The sequence below is a fragment of the Neovison vison genome, chromosome 3, assembly GCF_020171115.1.
Source record: "Neovison vison isolate M4711 chromosome 3, ASM_NN_V1, whole genome shotgun sequence".
Lineage (NCBI taxonomy): Eukaryota > Metazoa > Chordata > Mammalia > Carnivora > Mustelidae > Neogale > Neogale vison.
The window spans coordinates 201,232,014-201,256,198 of record NC_058093.1 but is presented as its reverse complement, the minus strand read 5'-3'; the positions used below and the strand labels follow the sequence as shown (position 1 = coordinate 201,256,198).

The 24,185-nt window shown below is 54.5% G+C and overlaps 1 protein-coding gene and 1 non-coding gene across 2 annotated transcripts in view; one reads left to right on the top strand and one right to left on the bottom strand.

Annotated features, from left to right (window-relative positions):
- Positions 1 to 24,185, top strand: part of TMEM132D (transmembrane protein 132D) — a 575,438-nt gene that overhangs the window by 481,705 nt on the left and 69,548 nt on the right. Inside the window, exon 5 of the mRNA XM_044243542.1 lies at positions 6,379 to 6,522. Within this exon, the coding sequence (XP_044099477.1) occupies positions 6,379 to 6,522 (144 nt within the window). The remainder of the gene's footprint in view (positions 1 to 6,378; positions 6,523 to 24,185) is intronic.
- LOC122903910 lies at positions 18,106 to 18,209 on the bottom strand. The gene has a single exon (XR_006384111.1). It is a non-coding gene; the product is annotated as a small nucleolar RNA U13 (small nucleolar RNA).

The following is a 24,185-nucleotide window of genomic DNA, read 5'->3' as shown; positions in this document are numbered from 1 at the left end:
GACGTCCTGAGAGCCCTGCCTAAGGGTGGCAGTGACACCCCTGAGGAGAATGCGTGCTTCCAGCCTGAAGTCGGACAATTCTGGAAGGCCAAGCCCCTGGAGATGCTGGTCCCTGGGTCCCCGCTGCAGGCTGGACGGCACCACCTCCTGTGGGCTCTTCCTCCTTCCCCTCCCCCATCTGCCACTCCCACTCCTTGCAGATAAATTAACGCCACCTAGAGCCAGTCTCAGGGTTTGTTTTCGGGAAGATTCAGACTAAATGCAATATCCAGTTTGCAAGCTGAGGTTGATAATTGTTCAGAAATACTAAGTCTGCCTCTCAGTGAGAGCTGGAAGGAGCCCCTTTGAACCACCTTCCTGGGCATCTTTATTAATTAGACGCTTTTGCATATAAGCAAAAGAAATTGATTCTGGTGAAGTTTGGGGGTTCTATTAACTACTTGACATATGCAGAGGTGCGCATGTTTAATGTGTGTAACTCAGTGAGTTTGGGGGTAAGTTCACACCCCGGTGGAACTAGCACGGCTCTGGAGGCCGCATACGTAGGCGTCACCTTTTGGAATGTCCCTTATTATAATTACTGCATGTGCGTGTGTTGAGAACACTTAACATGAGAACCTCTGGCTGAAAGAACGGGAGCTCTCCCAGAGAGCAGACAGTGCAGAGAGAAGGCAGGAAATGCAGCTAACAGGGAACCGACGGGTTTCCAGGCGCTGCTGACCGGGAATGAGAGCCAAGCACCCGCGGCTCCTGCCCGCTCCCCTAAAAATGGAATTCCCATCCCGGGGGGAGAGGCTGTGTGGCCTCGGGGGTGCCTGCTGACTCCTGATCCAGGGAGAGGGTGGCTGTGTCTGTCCGTCCCAAGGAGAAGGGAGACTTTCCCTGAAGGATAATGATGTGTTTTTCTGGAGAAGGTGTTGGGGAGGCAAAAACAGAAGCTTTGATCCCAGGAACTCAGAATAAACAATGTTACCAGGAACTCTGCCTCAGTAGTTCCCTGAAGTCCTGCCTGGAGGGTGGGGAGGGTGCGGGGAGCTTGTCCCCTTACTCACGTCCTCCATAGCGGCCCCTGTAGGAAATGTTTCCTTGTGTGGATCTAAGTAAAACAAGTTACCAGTTAACTCTAGTTCCCCTCCCTCGGAATGCCCATCTTCCTGTTTCCTCTCTCAGGGAGTCTGGGGTGTGAAACTCTGGGCGTGAAGTCAGGGGACAGGGCCCTGGGCTGCTGTGTCCCGGGGACTCTCACCAATGCCTAATCTGCACCAGCTTCCTCCACTGTGGGGAAGAACAGCCACCCCTTCCCTGCCTGCCCCCTTCCGAGGGATGCTCGAAGCCTACTTGGGGCGCTCTTGTCAGGTGGAAGCAGCTGTGGCGCGAACATCATATTCATTTTTATTCCCTCCAACCTTCCTCATCTGGTTCAACACACACAGCTCCATGATCTCCCAAGGGGCCACGATGACGGTGAAGGCAAAAAAGTGGTTTTCTCCCCACTCCATAGAGACAAGAAGCTATTTGATTTGCTGATTTCAGCCCAAGACCAGAGAAACACAGGGGCGTCTTTCTGGTGCCGCGTGTCAGACAGGACTGTGGTTATCTGAGAGCAAGATCTTATAATAGTCTTTCCCCTGCCGTGCATTTGGAGGGAGAGTCCGGGATTGGTGTTAGGATGCCTCTGGCTGGCGTCCAGATCCCTTCCCCTGGGCTTGGCCGCTCACTGGTTCCCGGGGCCACCGTTAGAAAGTACCAGAAACACGGGGGCTGAAAAGAGCAGACATCTGTTCCCTCGCCTTCTGGAGGTCGCCGTCCAAACTCAGAGTGTCGGCAGGACCACGCCCCTTCTGAAGGCTCCTGGGGAGAATCCTTGCCCAGCTCTCTCAGCTTCGGTGGCTGTTGGCATCCTCGATGTTCCTCGGCTTACCAAAGCACGACCCTGACCCCCACCCACACCCTCCCAGAGCTGCCTTCCGGGGGGGGGGGGCTCTGTCTGTCTGTGTCTTCTCGTCTCACAAAGACACCTGTCATTAGAGGAGGGCCACACTCCTCCAGGATGACCTCCTGTGAACTTAACTCGTCATAGCTGCAAAGACTCTCTTCCCGAATGAGGTCGTATCCTGAGGTTCTGAGTGGACGTGGATGGTGGGGGGACACTGTCCATTCTGAGGCAGCCGCCACTCACACCTGTGTTTATCAGACACTCAGAGACGACAGAAGAGGCACCGGTCATTGTCACCCACTCCCCAACACTGGTGACTCCCCGAGACCCCGGGCAGACACAGGAGGCGGAGGCGGGCACTGAGTTACCCTTGTTCCATCACTGAAGCTAATTAGGCACCAGGGGTCAGGGGAGCCATCCGAGGTCACCCGCTGGGCAGTGTCCGAGGCCGGAGTTGCACCCAGCTCTCCAGCAACAGATTCCCTGCCCCTGACCCTAACGTGCCATGGGGCCATGTGTCTTCTAGCCGCACGCTCTCACCATGGGGGTTCCCCAAAGCCAGGATCATCTGTGCTTGGCAGTGGGAGAAAAGGGAAAACACAAAAGAACCTTCAGAATCTGCTCTTTTTCACAAACTTTTTTGGAAGCCTCACCCAGTGACTTCCATTTATATCTCCTGGACCAGAACTGTGTCACAAATGAAGGACAGCCCCCCCAAAATGCAATAATTTTAGCTGGACATCCCGCAGGCTCAGACAAAATCAGGGTTTCGCTAGGAGGGCAGAAAGGCAGGTGCACGTAGGTGGGTGACAGACCATCTCTAACACACAGCTCGGCCTCGGGGTGCGGTTCAGAAGGCTGCGGGGCCATGTTTTTCTGTCTCCTTGACCTTCCTTTCCTACGTTTTCAGATGAATTTGGAAGGAAGGGTGATCGTGCATCCGTGACTGGGTTCACGAGGCGGGAAATCGGGGTGCTGGGCGGCAGGAGGAAACGAAACCAACAAGCCAGCTCTCTAGTTCTGCTTCTGACCCGCCAGCCCTCCCAACGAGACAGCAGCCCTCAGTATTATTCCTCAGCCCTCCGCCCCACGCACATCCCTGACACCCCAGCACAGCCCAGGACCCCGGACCGCCGTCTGCCAGGAGCATCCTTGGAAACGGGGGGAGGCTGCTTTGCCCACACACGCAGAAGGCTGGACGTGCTGGGGACGCAGGCCCTGGGAGCAGCTCTCAGGAGGCTCTGTATAAATCGCCCAGCTCCCTCGCCCCTCCGCCGATCTATTTTTAGGTGTGTATTTTAGGTAATTTCCCTGCAAGGGAATGTGTGGTAATATGTCTGCACATATGGAAGTATATAACATGCATGGTGTATTTTGCAACGCGGCGTGGTCCCCGCAGGACCAGCTCCAGCAGCCCACCGTGGTAGCTGGTGGAGGCGTGCACGCCTTCCTGGCTCTCTCTTACGGACTCCCCTACGGACACTTCCTGAACCGCCCCCCCCCCCGACAACTGCGCCGCCCCGACCTCGAATCCCTTCCTTGAATCTGTGCTAGAGCAGGTCCAAGAGGGGAGCTGTCATTTCTCCGGCAAAATCAGGCCACTCCATGTTTCCCTACAGTAGATGGTGCGTCGAAGCCCGAGATAAGGATCTGTGGTCTCTTTACGAGGTCGCCTCAAAGCTCCGTCACCGTCTCCTCCCTTTGTGCCTCCTCCTGGCCTCTGGACGGCCTGACGTTCTCTGCAGCTCTGAGATACGCAGGGGGTCCTTGGGGCTCCTAGTGAGCCCTGCGATGGAGCTTCCCCAACACCTTCCAGCCTTGCTCTCCTCACTCTGAGGGGCTGGGGTAGGGGCGACCCATGGCGACAAGGCAGTGAACTTGCCAGGGACTTCTGGGGTCAGATCAGCAACTTAGCTGTGTGTCGTGTCTCAACCTGAACCACACCATGCTGGGCACTCCCACCACCTCTTGCCTGGAGACACGCCCTTCCCCCTCCGGGGAGAGCAGAGCTACGCTGAAGAGAAGGCTCCTGGCGTCGAAGACCTGGGAATGCACAGAGAAGGCGGGAAGGCCTGACAGCCCCGGCGCTGATCCCATGGGATCCTGCAGGCAGAGCGAGGCGTCCGGCCAGAGGCGTCCCCCAGCTCTGGGCCTGCACCCACTCTCCAGTGAGTCCCAGGGTTGGTCCTGACCATGCCAATTTGAATGCCCTTTCGGGTTTGCTGTCGGCGGCTGCTGCTTCTTCCACCAGACATAAGCGAAATCATTTTCCTCTTCCCTGAAGCAGGTGTCCAGAGTCATAAGGCTGAGATCCCGTTCCGTGCTTTCCTTTGAAATGAGCCAGTTTGGGCCAGACAAAGAGTGATTCCCCGCTTGTTCCCAAAGCCTGAATGGTTTTCCTGGATCTCCACCGTTACGGTAGGAACAGAGACGCGGGTCTGGATCTCTGTTTCAGTAGGAATGCAGGTTTTCCACCCCCAGAGGTGGCTGGAAGTAGCGTCATATTCTGACTTCATCCGTTCATCCTTTCACTCTGCTTGTGCCCAGAATAAAATCACATCAGGCTGGGAACTCACGAACGAGGGGGGAGAAAACAACAAGTGCATAATCAATGGGCATTTAGAAACTTTTGCATACTGAGACAGCGGAAGGCATGGTCTTTGAAATTCAGGAATATTCCAAACTACGGTCTTTCTTTCAGAGTTAAATAACCAAAAAAAAACCCAAAACCCATATATATAGTTTCACATTCAAATCTACACCAAATGAGCTAATTATAAGATGAACGAGTCCTATAAAGGAAAAGTAAGACCTTACGTAAGAAATACAAAGTTAACATAAGGAAAACAGTTATGCAATGTTAGGATGATACATTTCTATCCCTTCCTCTGACATGCTCCTAAATGGGAATTTGCGACTTCACATGAAAATCAAATTATCAAGACCCTGTGCAAGCCTGGCCCTAGGAGAGGCGTGTCTCCTAGCATCCATTCAGGCGTCTCACTGCTGCTCCTCCGAGGATAGGCTGGACAAGGTCGGACCTACAGAAGAAGCCCTGTGTTTGTGCCAACACAGCCCCTCTTGGGGACACCGCTGGCCCGCAGCTCACAGCATTGAGCAGGAGCTCCGTGGGCAAGAATTCGGGAAGCTGGATGCACAGAGGCTGTGGGTTGTTGGGGACTTTGATCTCGTGTGATTGGGGGAGACAGTCCCTGCACATGGGAATGAGACCCATTTCTGGTTCTTGGGGCTCAGTTTTCTCTATCTAAGAAATGGGTTCCTGTGATCTCCTGGGGCCCTGTAGGAGGACCTGAAGAAGGGAGAGATGTGCTGGGGACAGGGGCAGAGCAAGGGCCACTGCTCAGTGTCTGGGACATGCAGCCTGGAGTCCCGGGTCCATGCACAGGACTAAGGGCTGGAGACCAGGGAGGCAGGGCATGGATTCCAGTCTTCCCAGCCAAGTCCTTGTCTGCACGTCCTGCAGATAATGTACTGCTCGCGACAGCTAGTCTTGTGCCAGGCGCTGGGAGCAGAAGGCAGACCAGTCCCCCGGAGCTTGTGGCCTGGAAGAGAGGTCTCCGATTGACTAATTCTAAGTAAGACAGCAATGGTGAGAGATGCCACAGGGGAGAGGCTGTGCCCGTGTGTCCTGGGCTCTGAGGGGCTCTAAATTGAATAACGAAAGCAAGCAGGGACGTCCCGCGGGACACCGTGAGCCGTGAGCAGAGGATGTGTTGGGCAGGCAAATGCATGTCTGCATGGGCGTGTGTGTCTGCTGCACACACATGTCATGTCGGCGGGCCGAGCATGTCATTGGAGCTGTAGTTGAGTTACAGACATACACAGAGGCCAGGACCCAGTAAGAGCCCCAAGGAGGGACAGGAAGGGAAAGATGGCCCGTGCAACAGAGTTCTGAGAGCGAGGGTCTACGTCTCCGTGTGCATGCTACACACGGGACAGGCCGTGGGTGGGGCTAATCTCCGCTGCTTTTAGGGCCCCTTGCTCCCCTGGTCAACGGCTCACGGCTGAAGGTGGCATCATTTTGTCTCAGTTCAGACATCCTGGCATAGCTGACACGTGGGCTCAGCGGCTGGACTTCCTGGGTTCAAGTCCCACCTTCACTGTTGCCAGGCTGTGTGACCTCGGGCAAGTGACACGACCTCTCTGTGTCATCTGCCAAAGGGAGGGAATGCTAATATCGGGTCTGCGACGGAACACGTCCACTCTCGCAAAGCAGTTAAAAGAGCTTCTGGCTGATGGGGAGGCTGGTCAAACACAACACATGTGATAAGTTTGCTCCCGCCCTTCCCATGGGGTCCCCTTCCCCATCCTGTTCTCCCTCAGTGACTCCGGGCCGTGCGGGCGCCAGGGTCCTTCGTGGGGAGGCGGGAGGTCATCGCACAAAGAAGGTATGTGATGGCAGGGTGTGTTTGGTCTTCCAGGAGGCTGAGATCCTGAACACAGCCATCCTCACGGGGAAGACGGTGGCCGTTCCGGTGAAGGTGGTCTCCGTGGAGGAGGACGGCGCGGTGACCGACCTGCTAACGTCCGTGGAGTGCCGGTCGTCCGACGAAGACGTGATCAAGGCAAGTGGACGCCTCCCTGCCCCGCCCCCCGCCCCTGCCGGAGTCCGAGGTGGTGACCACCGGGGGTCCTGCGGCCCCTCCCAGCCCATTCCGGTGGTGTCTGGAGGCTCAGCAAGGTGTGCAAAGCTCCTGACCTTTCCTGTGTGCCAAGTGCTCAGGGCCTCGTCCCAGTCCCTGGGGAGGCCGTGGAGGGCTGCAGGCACTGGGAAGGGGGCCAGACCCAGCCTGGTGCGTGTGTGTCCGTGCGCTGGGATGGTTGCACAGCAGGGAGCGTGTGTGCCAAGTCGAGTTGGGGGGCGAGCGTGCACTTAGTCTCCCCAGCGGTGACTGACAGCGCCAGCCGAGGCAGGAAGAGACCAACAGTCCCCACTCTCGGCCAACCTGGGATGGCTCTGCAGCCGGCGGGGCATGGAGGGTGGCCCTTCCTTTACATTCCCTGGACCCCTTCTTTCCTGCCCTCTTCTCTCTCTTTACAATTGGACGCACAGCGGAGGCGAAGCCAAAGCGTGCACAGAGATATTCTGGCGGGGGCGCTTGGCCGGCCGCTGCACTCGGCGGGGGACGGGCTTGTCACACTGCCACTGCCCACTCCCGGCTCAGAGCCGCGGTGGCAAATGCTGCCTGGCACCCTCCTCCGAGCCTGCCTCCCAGCAAACGCCTGGGGGCAGCAGGCAGGAGGACAGGAAGTGCACGTGACCCCTTCTCTCTGGGTCCTAGCAGTGGTCTGAGCTCGGTGACCCCCTTGTGCTGGGCGGGAGCTGCTAAGCCCCTCTGCTCGCCGGGAACTCCAGGGAGCAAGTCCATCGGCAGAGAGCAGTGGACAGATGCCAACGGCGTCACCAGATGTTGGGTCCTGTTCGATAGCAGGACCGTAGTCAGAGGCACGGTCCCTGCCCTGTGATTGGCTGGGGACAAGGCAGGGATGGGAAGGAAGGACGGCGTCGTGACACACCGCTCACCCCTGTTCCAGAATCCCCTCAGCGGGTACCGGTCAGGCCGGGCCTCCCGGGGCCGCAGACCAATTCTTGGCTCGCCCTCGATTTCCCTCTCCCCACATCCCGTCCTCCAGCACATCCTGTGGGCAGTGGCTTCCAAACAGACCCCAGACCCGACCCTCCTCCACGGCGTCCTGCCGGCCCCCAGGCCGCGGTCCCTTCTCTCTCCCAGATCTGCGCGGCGTCCTCCTTGCGGGCCCCCCGGTGGCCTCCTCTCCCCTGGAGTCTGCTCTCACTGCGGCAGCCAGTGGGATCCAAGTGTCGGTCTGACCACGTCACTCCTCGGTCCGCAAACATCCCCCCGCTTCCCACCCGTCTCAGCAGACAGAGTGACTGGGGACATGGAGTCCCGCCCACCTGCCTGAACTCTGACCTCACCCTTGTTGCGTTCCCACTCGTTCTCTCCGTTCCAGCCACACCAGGGGATTGGCCTTTCCTCGGACGGGTCAGACCCCCTGTGTTCAGCCCTGTGCTCCGAGCCCCACTCCCTGCAGGGCCGTGTCCCTCGCTTCCCCTTCTCCCCAGCCTGTCCCCACGTCCCCCCAGCACCGCCCTCCCCGGCCCCGCTCGCATTTTTCCGTCATATTTTTTCATCAAAGGTGTATGTGTGCGATGCAGATCTCTCTATTTTCACATTTATGTTTTTACTTTACTTTGTCTGACGGTCTCACGGGGGTGTAGGCTCTGGGCGGGCAGCGCTGTCTGGTTCTCTTCCTTCGCCGCCGTCCCCCATCACGAACAACCCCAGACAGAGAGGTCGCACCGAACAAATGTGTGTCGAACGCGCGAGTGACTGACGCGGTGACCAACAAGACGGGAACGCACATGGTTGAGCCACAGAGGCGTTCTTGGGGACAGACTCACGGGGGGACGCTGAGGCTGGGTCTGCTCATGGCCGGCCGGACGACACACAACGTGGAAACACTGCAGGCCGAGGGCACGCGGGGACGAGGGCGGGGAGATGCACTCTTGGAGCAGCAGAAGCTGCGAATTCCCGTGAAGGACGTTGGGGCGTGTTCTCGGCAGCCTCCGTCCGCGCTCCTCCTGATGACAGAGACGTTTGCTCCAGGACGTTCCTTACTGTCTTTGCTCTCAGTCCCAGCAACGTAAATGGTGCCGTGTCCACCCCAACTTCCGGTGGCCGGGTGACCCGGCGTGGCCACAAAGTGCCATGTCCCTGTAGAAGCCGTCGTCTGCTCCGGGAGAGACCTGGTCCCAATCCCAGCCACAGAGGCGCCCTCTGAAGAGTCGGGTGTAAGTCTTAGAAAAGACAGGGTCCCCCTCCGTTTGATCTTGTTGCCAACCCTCCGTGACAGGACCTCCTACAGTAAGCAGGTCGGCCGCCTCCAGAAAGAGACCAACAGAGAAACTCTCCGGGGGAAGCCACGTCCTTCCAACAGCACCCGAGAGCTCGATCCCGCCAGACCACACCACTTTCCCCTGAGGATGCTGGAAACGGCTACTTTCGTGCAGAGCAGTCTGAGTTAGGCTCATAGTACCAGTCAGCAAAGAAGCCCGCACTTGTATCCATGCCCTGGGACTCCAGGAATCCCGGGGCTCATGAAATCGCCCGGGGCCTCAAGGACGCGCACCTGCAGCCCCAGGGGACGGAGGCACAGCCTGCAGGTCGGACCCTGCGGCCCACGCTGCTGTCTGCGCAGCTCTGGGAGCACAGGTGCAGGGACGCTCCCTAGTGTTTATGATTCTTCAGTGTCATTTGGGGACCCTTGAGGCAGAAAGCCCAGGGGTGCTTGGAGAAGACCCACACCCGCGTGTGGGCTCCCGGAATCTGCTGAGCCGCATGGTCTGCTGTAAAGCTTCAGTCTTTTCCCTTCTATTTGCTCTTTCTTCCCTCCCAGCCAGAGGCGGGATAAACCCGAGCGTTCTCCCCCATCCGTATCGAAACCTCCTCGCAGGAAATCCGCTGGAAAAGTCATTCGCACTGAATTGTAAATTTCGGGAAGGCATATTACCTTCTGCTTCCCAAGGATGCCGGGTTTTCAACAGGCAGCAGATCCCTAATGGATGCATTTCGGGTGTCAGCAGTAATATCCGTTGTGATGCTTCGGGGTTGGAAATAACAGGAAATCCCACCCACGCTGACTTCAGTTTAAAAAAATATATATATCAAAAAATGTTGTTGGCTGATGTAATTGAAAAGTCCTGATTTGGGCGTAGTTTATGGGGATTTTATTCAGAACCTCAAAAGACATCACGAGAACATCCTTACTCTGCCCCCCTCCCCTCCCTCTCTCTCTGTCTCTTTCTCTCTCTTACTTCTCTCTGTCTCTCTGTCCATCTCTGTCTCTCTGTCTCTCTCTGTCCTGTCTCTCTAGATCTCTCTGTCTCTGTCTCCATCTATCTCTCTGCCTCTCTCTGTTTTTGTCCATATCTCTCTGTCTTTCTATATCTCTCTCTGTTTCTCACTCTGTCTCTGGCTCTATCTGTATTTCTGTCTCTGTCTCTCTGTCTCTATCGCTCTGTGTTTGTTTCTCTCTATCTCTGTCTCTCTATCTCTCTCCCTCCATCTCTGTCTCTGTCTCCATCTCTCTCCTCTCTCTCCCCTTCTCTCTCTCTGTCTCCATCTCTCTCTGTCTCTATCTGTCTCTCTCTCTCCCTGTCTCTCTCCCTCTGTCTCTGTCTCTCTCTCTCTCCATCTCTGTCCCCATCTCTCTCTCTCTCTGTCTCTCTCTCTCTCCATCACTCTCCGTCTCTGTCTCTCAGCCCCCACCTGCAGACAGAGCCCCTTCCTTCTGTGTGGCCTCTGCCACAGCAAGGCATTTGGAGAGGCCACCCCGTGGGAGGAGAGGGTCCATGGGGCTCAGCCGGAACCCTGCCGGAAGGAGAGCAGACCTTCCAGTCCTGGGACTGGCTCCATTGGGGACCCACCCAGGCGGCCCCCTGACCCCGATCCCAGCGCCGCAGCCCCAGCCCCCTGACCCCTGATGTTCCAAAGCCTCCTCACCCCAGCCCATGACCTGCAGAGGCGAGGCAGGGAGGGGAGGCCCGGACAGCTCTGTGAGTGGTCAGCAGGAAGGGGAGCGGGCTTCGGAGACGCTGGGGGTTAGGGAAGTCGTAAGAACCCCCGGAGTGGCACCGTTGACGGCTGCTGTGCCCCAAGGCACAGGGAGTGGACGGAGCAGCCGGAGGCCTGCGAGATGCTGGCTGAGTTCTTGGGGCCGTTCGGGTCCCAGGCTCTCGCCACCCCTCCCGGATAGACGGGCACCTCCCCCAGGCCACAGCAGTGCCCCCGACCAGGTGGACCCAGGGAGCCTGCCTCCCTCTGTGCAGTGCTCCCCCAGCTCAGGGTCCTCCCCTGCGTCTCCAGCAGACACAGCCCAGCTGGGAAGTGGGCACAGCCCAGCCTGACACCTTCTCCCAAGGCTGGTCCCCGCAGAAGAGAGCCGACCCGTACGAGGGGAGAGAGCCATTTCCGGGACGGGGCTGTGTTGACGAGCCGGAGGCAGGGAGAGGGGCAGGCAGGGCCCCTCCGCCTGGCCCTTGGCCTCCTTGCTGCAGCACCGGGTATGCAGGTGCCAGTCAGTGGCTCCTGATGGGGTCACAGGCCTGCATGGAGGGAGCCCCGGGTGGCACATGGCTCTGGCCCCGCAGGGCACTGCTGGGCTCTGTCACCCGGCAGTGCACTGGGCTGCCGCCAGGGAGGGGCTGTGGGTCCCGTGGTCACCCCCAGGCCATGGTCCTGCTCCTTGGGCAGCTTCGCTGTTTCTCCCCAGGAGTTTAGCCAAATGGCTTCGTAAATCCCCTTGAAGGAACGGGCATTAGACGCGATTAAGGCTCCTCACCTTCCTTTGTAGGAGCCGCCTGTAGTGCCCCACGGGGAGCGGGGAGGGGGGCGCACCTGCGTTGAACTGATCCCTCTCAGGCTCCAGGGCCCAGTGGGGGCTTGGAACGGGGAGACCTCCCAGCGCACCCCTTCTTCAATCTACCTAGTCGGCAAGGAAGCCCCCCCATTGGGTCGTTTGCTTCTGTAGCTGCCGAGTGGGGTGGCCCCCTCCGTGGAGATGCCGGGGACGCGTCCGAAGGTGGAGCAGGGGAGGAAGGAAGGAAGACAGCCCGAGGGCGGCGGGCGTCCCCCGCGGCTGTCCCTTCCATCCCCGATGCGGATGCCCAGGAGCCGTGCTCCTTGCCTGCAGCTGACTTCCTAAGGCCAGAACGGACTATCGCTTGACTGAGAGTCGATGTTCTGGTTTACAGGAAACAACACTTCTCTTCCCCGTACGCTGGCCCGACTCCCAGGATGATTCCATCCGTCCTGCTTTGTGTCAGACTGTCGGTGTTTAAAACATCCTGTGTCCTTTCGGCCTTACTGGGGGCCCTGGGCCCCGGCTGCGGGTTACGCGTCGGGAGCTGTGTTCCTATGATGCTAGGAACAGCGTCTGTGTGCGGCTCCTCACGCCACGCGGGCGTCCACGCCTTCCACCCTCCCAGCCATCCCAGGGACTCAGGCTCATGTCGGTTTTTCCGCATGAGGACATTGGGACAACGAGAGGCTCTTCTTTTAATTGTGGCCAAATACAGAACATAAAATGCGCCATCCTAACCATTGCGAGGCACACAGCGTGCGGTGTTAGGAGCGTCCCTGTGCTTGTCCATGATCTTGAGGACTCCAGTCATCCTGCAGAACCGAAGCTCTGTCCCCACGGGACACCAGCCCCTGTGGCCCTGCACCTCAGCCCCTGCGGGCTTCCCTTGTATGGTCTGTCTCCGTGAACCACCCCCCTCTGGGGCCTCCGGGGCTGTCCTTCCAGGGCTGGCTCCCCGCGCTCCGTGTGCGGTCCTCCAGTTCCTCCGGGGTATGGCCGGTGTCGGTCTCCCGTTCCTTGTACGGGCCGAATAACGCCGCCGCGTGGGGGTCCCATGCCTGGTCCCGCTGCCCCTCCATCAGGGGACCCTTGGGCTGCTTCTGTCTTTCGGCGGCTTCACGTCCTGCCATTCTGCACACGCGGAGTTCTGACACTTCTGCAGAAACCAAGACGCGTGGTCCCCGGGCCCAAGTCCTGTTCCATTTTTGCCTCCATCCCTCCTCCTCTCGCGTCGGGAACGAGCATTTGTGCGTTGTTATCCACAGCACATGGCTGAGTTGAGCGGCACCGAGGGAGGCGGGTCGGCCGCGGAGCCAGATGTGTTCACCGTCCATCTCCTGCAGAGGAGCTCGCCCGTCTCTGCTCTGGGACTCCCCTCAGGCCTTTCCTCCGTGGGTGATGGCTTACGGGGAGCTCAGAGACTCAGAGCTCCCGGCCAGAAATGGCTGCTCCGTGGATGGTTGCAGTCCTTCCCGTGAAATTTCATGCCGTGGGATTGAGCCTTCATGTCTCCCTGCTGTGCTTCGTTACAGCAAATGCCCTCCTCGGAGAGAAGGATGCGTCGGTTTCCGGACATCTCCGTCCAAGTGTACTTGCTCAGTCACTTTCCCCTTAGGGAGGCGAAATGCGGACAAGCAGAGAGAGCCTGGCTGCTGGGAAAATGGGGCCAAGTGGGTCAGAAGTGGAAGCCAGCCTTGCCCTCCACCCTGGCTGAGTCCAGAGAAATGTAGGTCGTGCCACCAGCCCTGTGGCCGACGTCCTCAGTGGAATTCAGCACGTGTCTCTTGCGTTCAGACAGTGGCACAGCTGTCCCACGCAACACTGCCAGTCGTGGGCAGAAGAGACAAAACCTGAAGCGTCTGCCTTCGGCTCAGGTCATTATCCCGGGGTCTCAGGGTTCAACCCCCACATTGCAGGGGGGGATCCTCCCTTTCCCCCCACCCCTCCCTGTGCTTGTGTGCTCTCACTCTCTCAAATAAATAAATAAAATCTTGGAAAAAAAGGACAAAACTTCTTTGTCACCCCTACCTGGAAGGAACCACCTACCACCCCATGTGTGTGACCCCCGTACCTGCCTAGAATTTACATAAAGGATCCTGGAGTACAAAGACCGCAGGTCACAAACCCAGTGGAATATGAGATCAGGCGCCAACAAGTGTGGGAAGCGACGGGGGGCCGTAGGGTCTGCGGCACAGGCCCCATCGGAACGTGCAGCCGCTATGGCGTCCTACCCGACCATCGCCACATGCACAGAGAGCGCAGGGCCCTCGAGGGCGTGGGCTCTGGTGCCAGGCTGGCTGGACTGAATCCTGGCTCTGAGACCTAGAGAGGAGAACCAGGGCTAGGTACTGGGTCTCTCTGTTCCTCAGTTTCTTTGGTTGTGACATGGGTGCTGTGACATCCCCATGGCTGATTTGGTTCTGGAAGCGAATCTCGGCCATTCCGGTCACTGGTGGGTCTGTCTTATAGAGGGGACTCTGCCTGTAGCCGCATCGTTAACCTCAAGGAGGTCCCCGCAGCTTCTGTCCAGGTTGTGTTTGGAGCTGCCCAAGGGGGGCTGAGCTCGGGAGGTAAAGTGAACCTTCCAGAAACCTCTTCACGGGTCACTGCTTTCGACTTTGTCCCACACCCCAAACTCTTCCCCACCAGCCGGGAGAGCATCCCTGGCACGCACGCCACGTCACTTCTCAAGATCCGCCTCCCCACCCTCCACCCCAGAGTAAAGGCTGAATGCCTTCCCGCTGTGGCCACCACGGCCCCCACCCTCCGTCCTGCCCCCCATCCCTGACCTCACCTCTTCCCCCCACCCCCTGCTGTCCTCTGGGCTCAGACACACCCCCAACCCCCTCCTCTGCCTTATTTTTCTTCATGGAACGTGTCCCCGTGGTCTTACTGTATTTCTCCTCATTCCTTTGTTCCCTGTCCGCCTCTCCAAGGACACGGGCTTGCTGGTTGGATCGTGGCTGGTCTCCCAGCGCCCAGGCAACACCTGGTGTCTTGCGGGCTCTCTGCCTGGTAGCTTTGCAGAGCAAAGGGACTCAGGAATGGCTCAGGAAACGTGGGTGAAGAGCGTCATCTCTCTGGGTCATCACAAGGAGAATTCTAATATCTGAGAGAAACTTCTGTTCAGTAGGAAAAACAACCAGTGAGCAACCCAGAGCACCGTTCTCCTATTTGGGTGAGGAGATGGCCGTGTACTTACAGTACTGTGGGATTTCCCTGGACCTTCATCCAAAAAAGCAAAAGCATCCCTGGGACGGTGGGAGGAACTCCCTCAAGGCCCCAGGGGGGATGATGGACACTGAGTTGATGGATGGTACCTAGAACTGTATGAAAACGGCTCTGTGGGCCCAGTTCAGAGTATGGTATGTTGAGAACATTCTGTAGAGAGAACGTTCTGGATGGGAAGGCCAGAAACACAGAGGAGGTGAGCAGGAAAGGGACCCAGCCCGATGGCTACTCCATCCTTTCCATTTCCTACATGAATGAAAAAGTATGACAGTTAATTGGGATTCTCTGGAACTTACATGGGAACCGGAAGCCTTCAGCGAGCATCCGCTGGGCAGACACAGAGAAGCAATTAGCCCCAGTGGGAGGACGGAGCCCTGGCCCTTACTTCCAAGGCTGTAAAGATTAAAATGAAGCAAGTCAGACGTTGGAAGTCAAAGGATTCATTCGTGGCCAAAAGGCTTTCAGTTTAAAAGACTTTCAAGAGTCATTTTCACTGTGGGTGAATTTGGCCTTTCTGTAGGTAGGATGTGACCATCCTGGGCTCAGCCGGTCCTTACCCTACGTTATCTATGCATGAGCACCCCCGATGGACTGGGAGAAATTCTGCCCCAGGGACATGTCTGACGCTTTTCTGTACGCCTGGACTAAACCAAAGACCTGGCATGTGGTAGTTATTTGTTGAGTGAGTGAGTGAATGAATGAATGGCAAAATCAACCTAGATTTGTGTTAAACGTAGAGAGACCGCTGGTGAACACCCCCGTCTCCCCTCCATGGTACATCTGGTCAGTGGACTTTGCAAACACACATCACATGTGTTTGACGGGCCACTTTAGCAAAGTGGGGTTTGCAGGTGCTGGTTGATGAAGGCTCAGGTGCTTCAGCTGGGCATACCTGGAGAGGCAAGAGCTGGGCTTCTCAGAGGCACCCTGGGACCCAGACCCTGCCTGGGAACTGCAGGTTACCGGATGGGCGCCCCCTGGTGACGGCAGCTCAAATTGCAGGCACAGTACCTTCTGGGATTCTAACATTCCTGTAAGGGGGAGCCTCGCGAATACCCCTCCATTTCTGTGACTGAGGTTCTTTATCGGACTTGTAGGTCTGTGACTACAAACACACTGTTACTAATGAAGAGGGGAAGCATGTTGACAACAGGTGCGTTATGGCATGAGATAGAGGCCATAACTCATTTTAAACCCTCTAACTTAGCCCTCGGGCAGTTCAACACCGTGTATCATAGACAGAATGCGTGTAATTGGCACAAAGCCGTTGTGGTGTTGTTGTTGTTTTTAAACCCAGCGTTAGAATGGTGGTGTTTTGCCTGATGACATAGGAGTCCATCCTCCATCAGTGCTAAAATAGCAGGTGTCGACTGGACCATCACATTTTGCATGGATCTGAGCTTACCCCACACCTGCTATCCTACAAACCGAGCCTACAGCAGAAACTCTCATGAGTGAATGGGGTGTTGGATAATTAGGACCAACCCGGTAGCAGCCCCTTGCTTTCTGCTTCTATAGAGGTCAGTTAATGGGGGGGGGGAAGTTGACAAAAAGGTACATGTAGAACCTAAAATTAGAGATTATACCTCTCCAAAGGGGATTTTTTAATGATTTTTTTATTTTTTTATTGACATATAATGCATTATTAGCCCCAGGGGTACAGGTCTGTGAATCACTAGGTTTACACACTTCACAGCACTCACTATAGCACATACCTTCCCCGATGTGCATAACCCAACCACCCTCTCCCTACTCCCTTCCCCCTGGCAACCCTCAGTTTGTTTTCTGAGATTAAGAGTCTCTTATGGTTTGTCTCCCTCCTGATCCCATCTTGTTTTACTAATTCTTTCCTACCCCTCAAGCTCCCCATGTTGCCTCTCAACTTCCTCATATCGGGGAGATCATATGATAATTGTCTTTCTCTGATTGACTTATGTCATTCAGCATGATATCCTCTAGTTCCATCCACGTTGTCGCAAATGGCAAGATTTCATTTCTTTGATGGCTGCATAGTATTCCATTGTGTGTGTGTGTGTGTGTGTGTGTGTATACCACATCTTCTTTATCCATTCATCTGCTGATGGACATCTATGTTCTTTCCATTTTTTGGCTATCGAGGACATTGCTGCTATAAACATTTGGGTGCACATGCCCCTTCGGATTATTACATCTGTATCTTTAGGGTAAATACCCAGTAGTACAATTGCTGGGTCATAGGGTAGCTCTATTTTCAACTTTTTGAGGAACCTATATGCTGTTTTCCATAGTGGCTGCACCAGCTTGCATTCCCATAAACTCTGTAGAAGGGTTCCCCTTTCTCTGCAATCCTCACCAGCATCTGTCATTCCCTGACTTGTTAATTTTAGCCATTCTGACTGGTGTGAGCTGGATCTCATTGTGGTTTTGATTTGTATTTCCCTGATGCCGAGTGATGTGGAGCACTTTTTCATGTGTCTGTTGGCCATCTGGATGTCTTCTTTGCAGAAATGTCTGTTCATTTCTTCTGCCCATTTCTTGATTAGATTATTTGTTCTTTGGGTGTTGAGTTTGATAAGTTCTTTATAGATTTTGGATATTTCCTGAATTTCTAATGCACGCAGGACACTGTTCTGGTTCTGTAGACTAGCCCTTTATCTGATATGTTGTTTGTAAATATCTTCTCCCATTCTGTAAGTTGTCTTTTGGTTTTGTTAACTGTTTCCTTTGCTGTGCAAAGGCTTTTGATCTTGATGAAGTCCCAATAGTTCATTTTTCCCCTTGCTTCCCTTGCCTTTGGCAATGTTTCTAGGAAGAAATTGCTGTGTCTGAGGTCGAAGAGTTTGCTGCCTGTGTTCTCCTCAAGGATTTGGATGGATTCCTGTCTCACATTGAGGTCTTTCATCCATTTTGAATCTATTTTTGTGTGTGGTGTCAGGAAATGGTCCAGTTTCATTCTTCTGCATGTGGCTGTCCAATTTTCCCAACACCATTTGTTGAAGAGACTGTCTTTTTTTCCATTGGACATTCTTTCCTGCTTTGTCGAAGATTAGTTGACCATAGAGTTGAGGGTCTATTTCTGGGCTCTCTATTCTGTTCCATGGATCTATGTGTCTGTTTTTGTGCCAGTACCGTACTATCTTGATGATGACAGCTTTGTAGTAGAGCTTGAAGTCTGGAATTGTGATGCCACCAACTTTGGCTTTCTTTTTCAACATTCCTCTGGCTATTCGATATCTTTTCTGGTGCCATATAAATTTTAGGATTATTAGTTCCATTGTTTGAAAAAAATGGATGGAATTTTGATAAGGATTGCATTAAATGTGTAGATTGATTTAGGTAGCGTAGACATTTTCACAATATTTGTTCTTCCAATCCACGAACATGGAACGTTTTCCCATTTCTTTGTGTCTTCCTCAATGTCTTTCATGAGTACTCTGTAGTTTTCTGAGTACAGATTCTTTGCCTATTTGGTTAGGTTTATTCCTAGGTATCTTATGGTTTTGGGTGCAATTGTAAATGGGATTGACTCCTTAATTTCTCTTTCTCCTATGCCTCATCAGATGAGTAATGTGCCAAGGTCGTAATAAGGTTTGAGGGTACCACACGTCACATAGGAGCGTGAACACCCAATCATCATGCTTATGAACTACAAAAGGATCCCAAAAGGGATTTTTTTAAATTATTTTTTTCAGGGTCTTACCCGAGTTCCTGTCTCACAGGAGCTTGATGTAGAGTCTTGAGTTTAATCTTAGGGTGAGTTACAGAAAATTTCGCTGTCTTTCCCCTGCGGGAAAGGTCTTTGATCCAAGAAGAGAGAGAAGGAGAGCACTGGGAGGTCTAGTGCGTGTTTGTGACCAAAGGAAAACCAAGCTCAGAACCTTTCCCAGTAGAGCTAGTGAGCCGGCTTTCGCACCGGAGATGGTGGGCTTAGTCCATGCGAGATGCAGCCAGGTCCCGAACCCCAGCTCCGAACCCTCAAACCTCTGAGCAGCGTGGCTCGGGACACGTGGACCAGGTGGAGACCCAGAGAGCCACTCCAGGGAAGCCTCTCTGGCTGGCGTAGACCCGGGTCACACACAGCAGCACAACAAGGGAGCCCAGGTTGGGGTCATAGTCAGCCACCTCTCTACGTGGAGATGGTCTTTTTTTTAAAAAAAACAAAAACAAAAACAAAAAAAAACACAGATGAAGACTTTAGAGGCCCAAAGTTCAGAAGGTATTATGGAGGTTCCCATATAGAATTTAAAATTTAAGGGTGCCTGGGTGGCTCAGTGGGTTAAGCCTCTGCCTTGGCTCAGGTCATGGTCTCAGGGTCCTGGGATCGAGCCCCGCATTGGGCTCTCTGCTCAGCAGGGAGCCTGCTTTTCTCTCTCTCTCTCCCTGCCTCTCTGCCTACTCGTGATCTCTGTCTGTCAAATAAATAAATAAAATCTTTAAAAAAGAAAGAATTTAAAATTAAAACCATACTAAGATGTTTGTAAACAGTTCAATGAAGAGTCTTAAGTATAAACATAAATTACTCAACGAATATTTCCTGAATTTCTAATGCACGCAGGACACTGTTCTGGTTCTGTAGACTGAGCTCATTAACAAATTAAAGTTCATGACAAGGAAGGTAGAAAATCCTATTAAATAATTACAGGAGATACATATATAACATCCTTTACCCTATTTTGTCATAGATATAACTTCATAAATTTTTTCTTCATAGAGGAGGAAAATAGATATTTTCATACATATTCATATATTTCTATATACCTATGTATATAGCTTCAAATCTAGATGGAATATATCCTATTTCTGGGGCACCTGGGGGGCTCAGTCAGTTAAGCGACTGCCTTCGGCTCAGGTCATGATCCTGGAGTCCCAGGTTCGAGTCCCACATCAGGCTCCCTCCCACATCAGACTCCCTGGGAGTCTGCTTCTCCCTCCGACCCTCCCCCATCTCAGGCTATATCTCTTTCATTCTCTTTCAAATAAATAAATAAAATTTAAAAATATATATATCCTATTTCCTATACATACAATTTCATGTATATATAGTTTGACATATTTTATTATCATGTATGTCATATAACAGTTTCACATGTATAAATATCCCATTTTCTCATTTGTATTGTATATGTACTCTCTGTCATATGTGTCTCCTATGTCATATATAGCAGCTTCGTGTGTGTGTGTGTGTGTGTACACACATATTTCCTCCCCCGTGCCCTCTCAGCAAGGCATGTGCGTGCACACATACGTAGACACATTCCTACAAGAATATATCGGTGCCTCTCCGAGATGGGGACTTGGAGATGGAGCCACCAAGTCCCGTGGTAAAGTGGGCAGGAACGGAGAGTGTTTGCGGTCGGAGCAGCATTGGGGATGGGCTCTCAGGTGGGAAACACCTGGGGTGTCCTGCAAACCAAGGAGCCCCAGTGGAGGGCAGAGGACGGGAGACGTGGTGTACAGAGGGGCACACGAGGCAGATCGCGCTGGCGGGAGGCAGGACTGAGCCTTCTCCGGAGCCTGAGGCTGGGTGGGGAGGCTGGGGCAGAGGGCACGCTATCCGGCGGCTGGAGCCTGGGCAGCTGGTGCTGGGCTGTCTGGACTTGCAATATGTGCAATATGTGCTGATTTTCCGTTGCAATTTTTAAAAAAAAGTACCGTGCATGTGTTGACCTAAAACGGCATTTATTATTGCACAGTTTTGTAGGTTAGAAGAGCTACATGCGTCTCAGCGGGCTACGGTCACCGGGTCAGGAGGGCAGCATCCTTTCTGGACAATTCCAGGGGGAAGATCTGTTTCCTTGCCTTTTCTGTCTTCCAAAGATGTAGGTCAATGGGCACAAACTTCCGGTCATAGATGAGAGAGTTCTGGGGACCCGATGTTTAGCATGGTGGCTGGAGTTAATAAATTCTTATTGCGTACTTGAAAGCCAGGAAGAGAGTACATCCTCTGTGTTCTCACCACAAAGAAATCACCCCCGTCCTGGGAGGTGGTGGCGATGGAGACCAACCTTGACGTCGCCACCGTTGCCCAGTGTGTGTGTCTGCCACGTCATCGTGTCTCACGCCTCACAGTTACACAACGTGGTGTGTCAGTTCTGTGTCAATAAAGCCGGGGGAGAGAAGCCAGCGGAAGGGATGTTTCGTGTTGAAAGCAGAGGTTATCCCCGTGTTCTCAGTGAAAGCAGAATCTATTAAACAAGACAGGATTGTGACAGCTACAATAACAAAACACTAACCCGTTAGATCGAGTCATACAATATTTACCGTACTTGTAAAATTAAAGGAATAAACCAGTGTTCACTCTCCCATCAGATTTGATCTGTCATTGATTATCACATGGACTTCGTAGCCCCCCGAGGCATAACACGCTGTGGCCCAAACACGGCACGAGGTCAGGAGCCCGAGGATGGCACGGCACATCCCGTGTCATGGGGCGAAGCTGTGGGAACCAAGGAAACCCACACTGTCCCTCGGGAACAGAATCCTGGGCTTGTAAACTGCACTTGGGTGGGCGATCTCTCCAAGGTGTCTGTTACTTCCCAGGATCCTTACGGAAGCCCCTCTGAGGACACTGGTGCACCCAGGCACATCTCCCCATCGCAGAGCCAGCCGGTGAGAGCCTCAGTTCCAGCCGCGACCTCGCTTTCCCTTTGCCGCGTGACCTGACGTACCCACAGGGCCAGGCGTCAGGGTGCTGACACCCCCAGGGTCGGGGTGCTGACACCCCCAGGGCACCCCTCCTGCCTACCCCAGGCTGCCTTGCCAACATCCCCACCAGGGAGACGTGCTGTCCCCGTGTCTAGCTCGTGGCATGGCACGCACACCCTTGCCTCTGGCTTGTGGGTGACAAGACGGAGAGAGACTTCCCACGGCCACGCATGACCCCCCTCCACGATGAGCAACGCAGGTTTTTCTTGGCCCGTGCGGATGGCGGGGCTGTGGGCCAGTCCCCGGGCCCTGTAATCCTCTGTTCTCTGCGCCTTGTGAGGACCCCATGGTGGCCGTGTCCAGGTTCCGAGCGAGTCCCCCTTGCCCAGAGCATGCTGGTCTCAGGCACCTGCATGGCACCTCAAGGCCACGTCCTCTTCGGCTCTTCATTCCAAGGCCCGAGCTGGGGGCTGCCTTGCTTACCGCTAGGAGGTGCGGAGGCCGAGCCCTCCTTTATTCTCACTTCATCACCTCGGAGCAGCGCTGGGCACTGTGCTGTCCAGGGCCTCCCAGACTTGGCGATTGCCGGTCACTGGCCTCTGCCCTTGCGATGGGGTGATGTCTTGGACACCCCCAGAAACCTGAATGCTTCCTTGGGGCATCCTTCCAGCGGCCTCCGACGGGCTGTGACCTCTCAGGAACTTTGCTTCTCTCTGGCGGGGGCAGCTGTTTAAATAATTCCAGGCAAGAAGTAATGAGTTAGACTCTAAAAGGCATGCTTTGTGGGGAGGTCGTTGGCGAAGGAAAATCGATGCCAGCCGTGACGAGAGTGAATGGATGGGCATCACTGATGAGAAGGGCCAGGTGGCCCAGCAGCATCCACGGATAATGCCTGTCTCCCGGCTAGGCAGACCGGGGGCCAGTGGTTCCATTCGCAGAACAATGAACTTGGAAAGGAGAGGCAGGTTCATGGGGGGGGGCGTGAGGATGAAGGAAGTTGGCACAGCACAGGCGAGCCATGGGAATCGCGGGATGGGCACAGCCAGCGGCGCCGATGAGTCGCTTATAATTCCATATGTTCCTCCCCTGAGACGGTTTTGTGAGCGGAGGTGTACAGCTGTGTGATCCTGGGCAAAACAGATGTGCAGTCGGCCCCATTTAGGGCCAAGCAGGAGCCACGTAACCGAGCAAGGACCAGCCTGATATTTGGGTGGAGATTTCTAAGCGTGGAGAGACACAGAGCTGCGAGCACTGACGTGTCTCCATGGGTGAGGGGCCTCGCAGTGGCATCTCCTTGGATGACAATCTGCAATCTAATTGCTTCCAAAGGAAAGGTCACCCTCAGGGTAAGACTTAGAGAGAACGCTGCAGTGAGGTCGGAAGGCCCCCAGGGCTGGCTCACTGAGCTGCACCGTGTTCACATCCTGGAGACTTCCACCGTGTTTCCTGATTCCTAAATGCTGTACAGTGTACGTCTGTCAAGACAGTGACAAGAACAGTTTCTGTGTTAGTAGGTTTATACTCCAGTGTTTATTCGAGTAATACATGTTGGACACCATCCACAGTGATTTCCTCCATGTTCTTCCTTGGGATGAGATGGAATTTAAGAAGTAGTTCGCGTAAAGAAGAGGCCAGGAAACGGTGTGATAGAGAACGAGGTGGGTGGCAGGTGGTCGGAGGGACTAGCAGTGACGGTGCTACCCCAGCACCCGAACACCCCCCACCTGTGAACTAGGACTTGGTTACGCGGGGCAGCCGTCCCCTTCATCTGCAAGCACAGTGAGCCTGGCCGCTCTGTCTCGTGCTGGTGGGGGAGACACGTCCCGTCCCGGTGTCGGACGGTGTCTCGCCACTTCTTCGGAGCAGGAGAGCAGCGTCCGTGTGACGGCACAGAGGACATTCACTGTGTGCAGCCGGGTCTGTTACTGTCCTAAAGAATTCAACGGCTCGAGTTTAATCGTTGCCATTACAAGCCCAGCTCATTTTTAAGTCGCATTCAAGGAGCTCTGTTTCAGACTTTCAGTCGGGCCCTCCCAGTTCTCCCCTCCATCACTGCCCTTGTTTCTCCAACGACCTTGCCCAAATGCGCTCCCCTCCCCCGCCTCGTTTTACCTCCAAGACTGTGCAATGCTTAGCGTCCTTCCACCGCAGTGGTTAGAGCAAGGCTTGCCGCTGTAACCGGCAAGACTCCTCCAACACGCTCAGCGTTCATTTCTCTTTGTACAACACTCCGACATCGTGCTCCTGTCCTCCCCCCCACACCATGGGGCCTCAGGGACCCAGGCTCCTTCCGTCTTGTGGCTTCTCTGTCTAGCTCTCTTGAGCGGAACGGAGGACAGTCTGGAAAATCACGCACGGTGCTCGCGGGCCGCGTTCCGTCCACCGGACCCCAGTCACCTGGTCCTTACCTAACTGACAGGAGTAGCTGTGCCCCCAGAAAGTGGAATGAAGGCACACTCTCGGGGTGGAGGGCCCTGAAACCCAAGGAGGTACGAGGACCTGTAACGGTTGATGATTTACATGCAATGGACACTCCTTGTTCCTTATGGAACATGCTGTGAATGTGGGATTTACAGAAAAATACTGTGTCAAAAATAGACTAAATATGTAGTTTTAATTCCGTGAATTCTGAACATTCGTAAGATGTTAGTGTTATGCAAAATCCATTCTGAAAAAATTGAAGCTGTCGTGGGTGCCATGAATTTACAGTGGCCCTTAGAATTCAGATAACAGTAGCTATCCTAACTGCCGGGGTCGTTCTGGTCCCAGAACTGTCCTGAGCACTTATAGGCAATAGTTCTTTGAATCTTCATGACATCCCCTGACAGTGGGGCCCGGGTTTCAGGTAGGAAACCTGATGCCCACACCCAAGTTTGAACCCCAGCTGTCCGGCTCCAGCGTGCACCGGGACCCATCACAAATAAACACAATTCTGATGTCCCAAGAGACAGAAGAACAGGAGATCCAGGAGGTGGGCCCCGGTGCATTC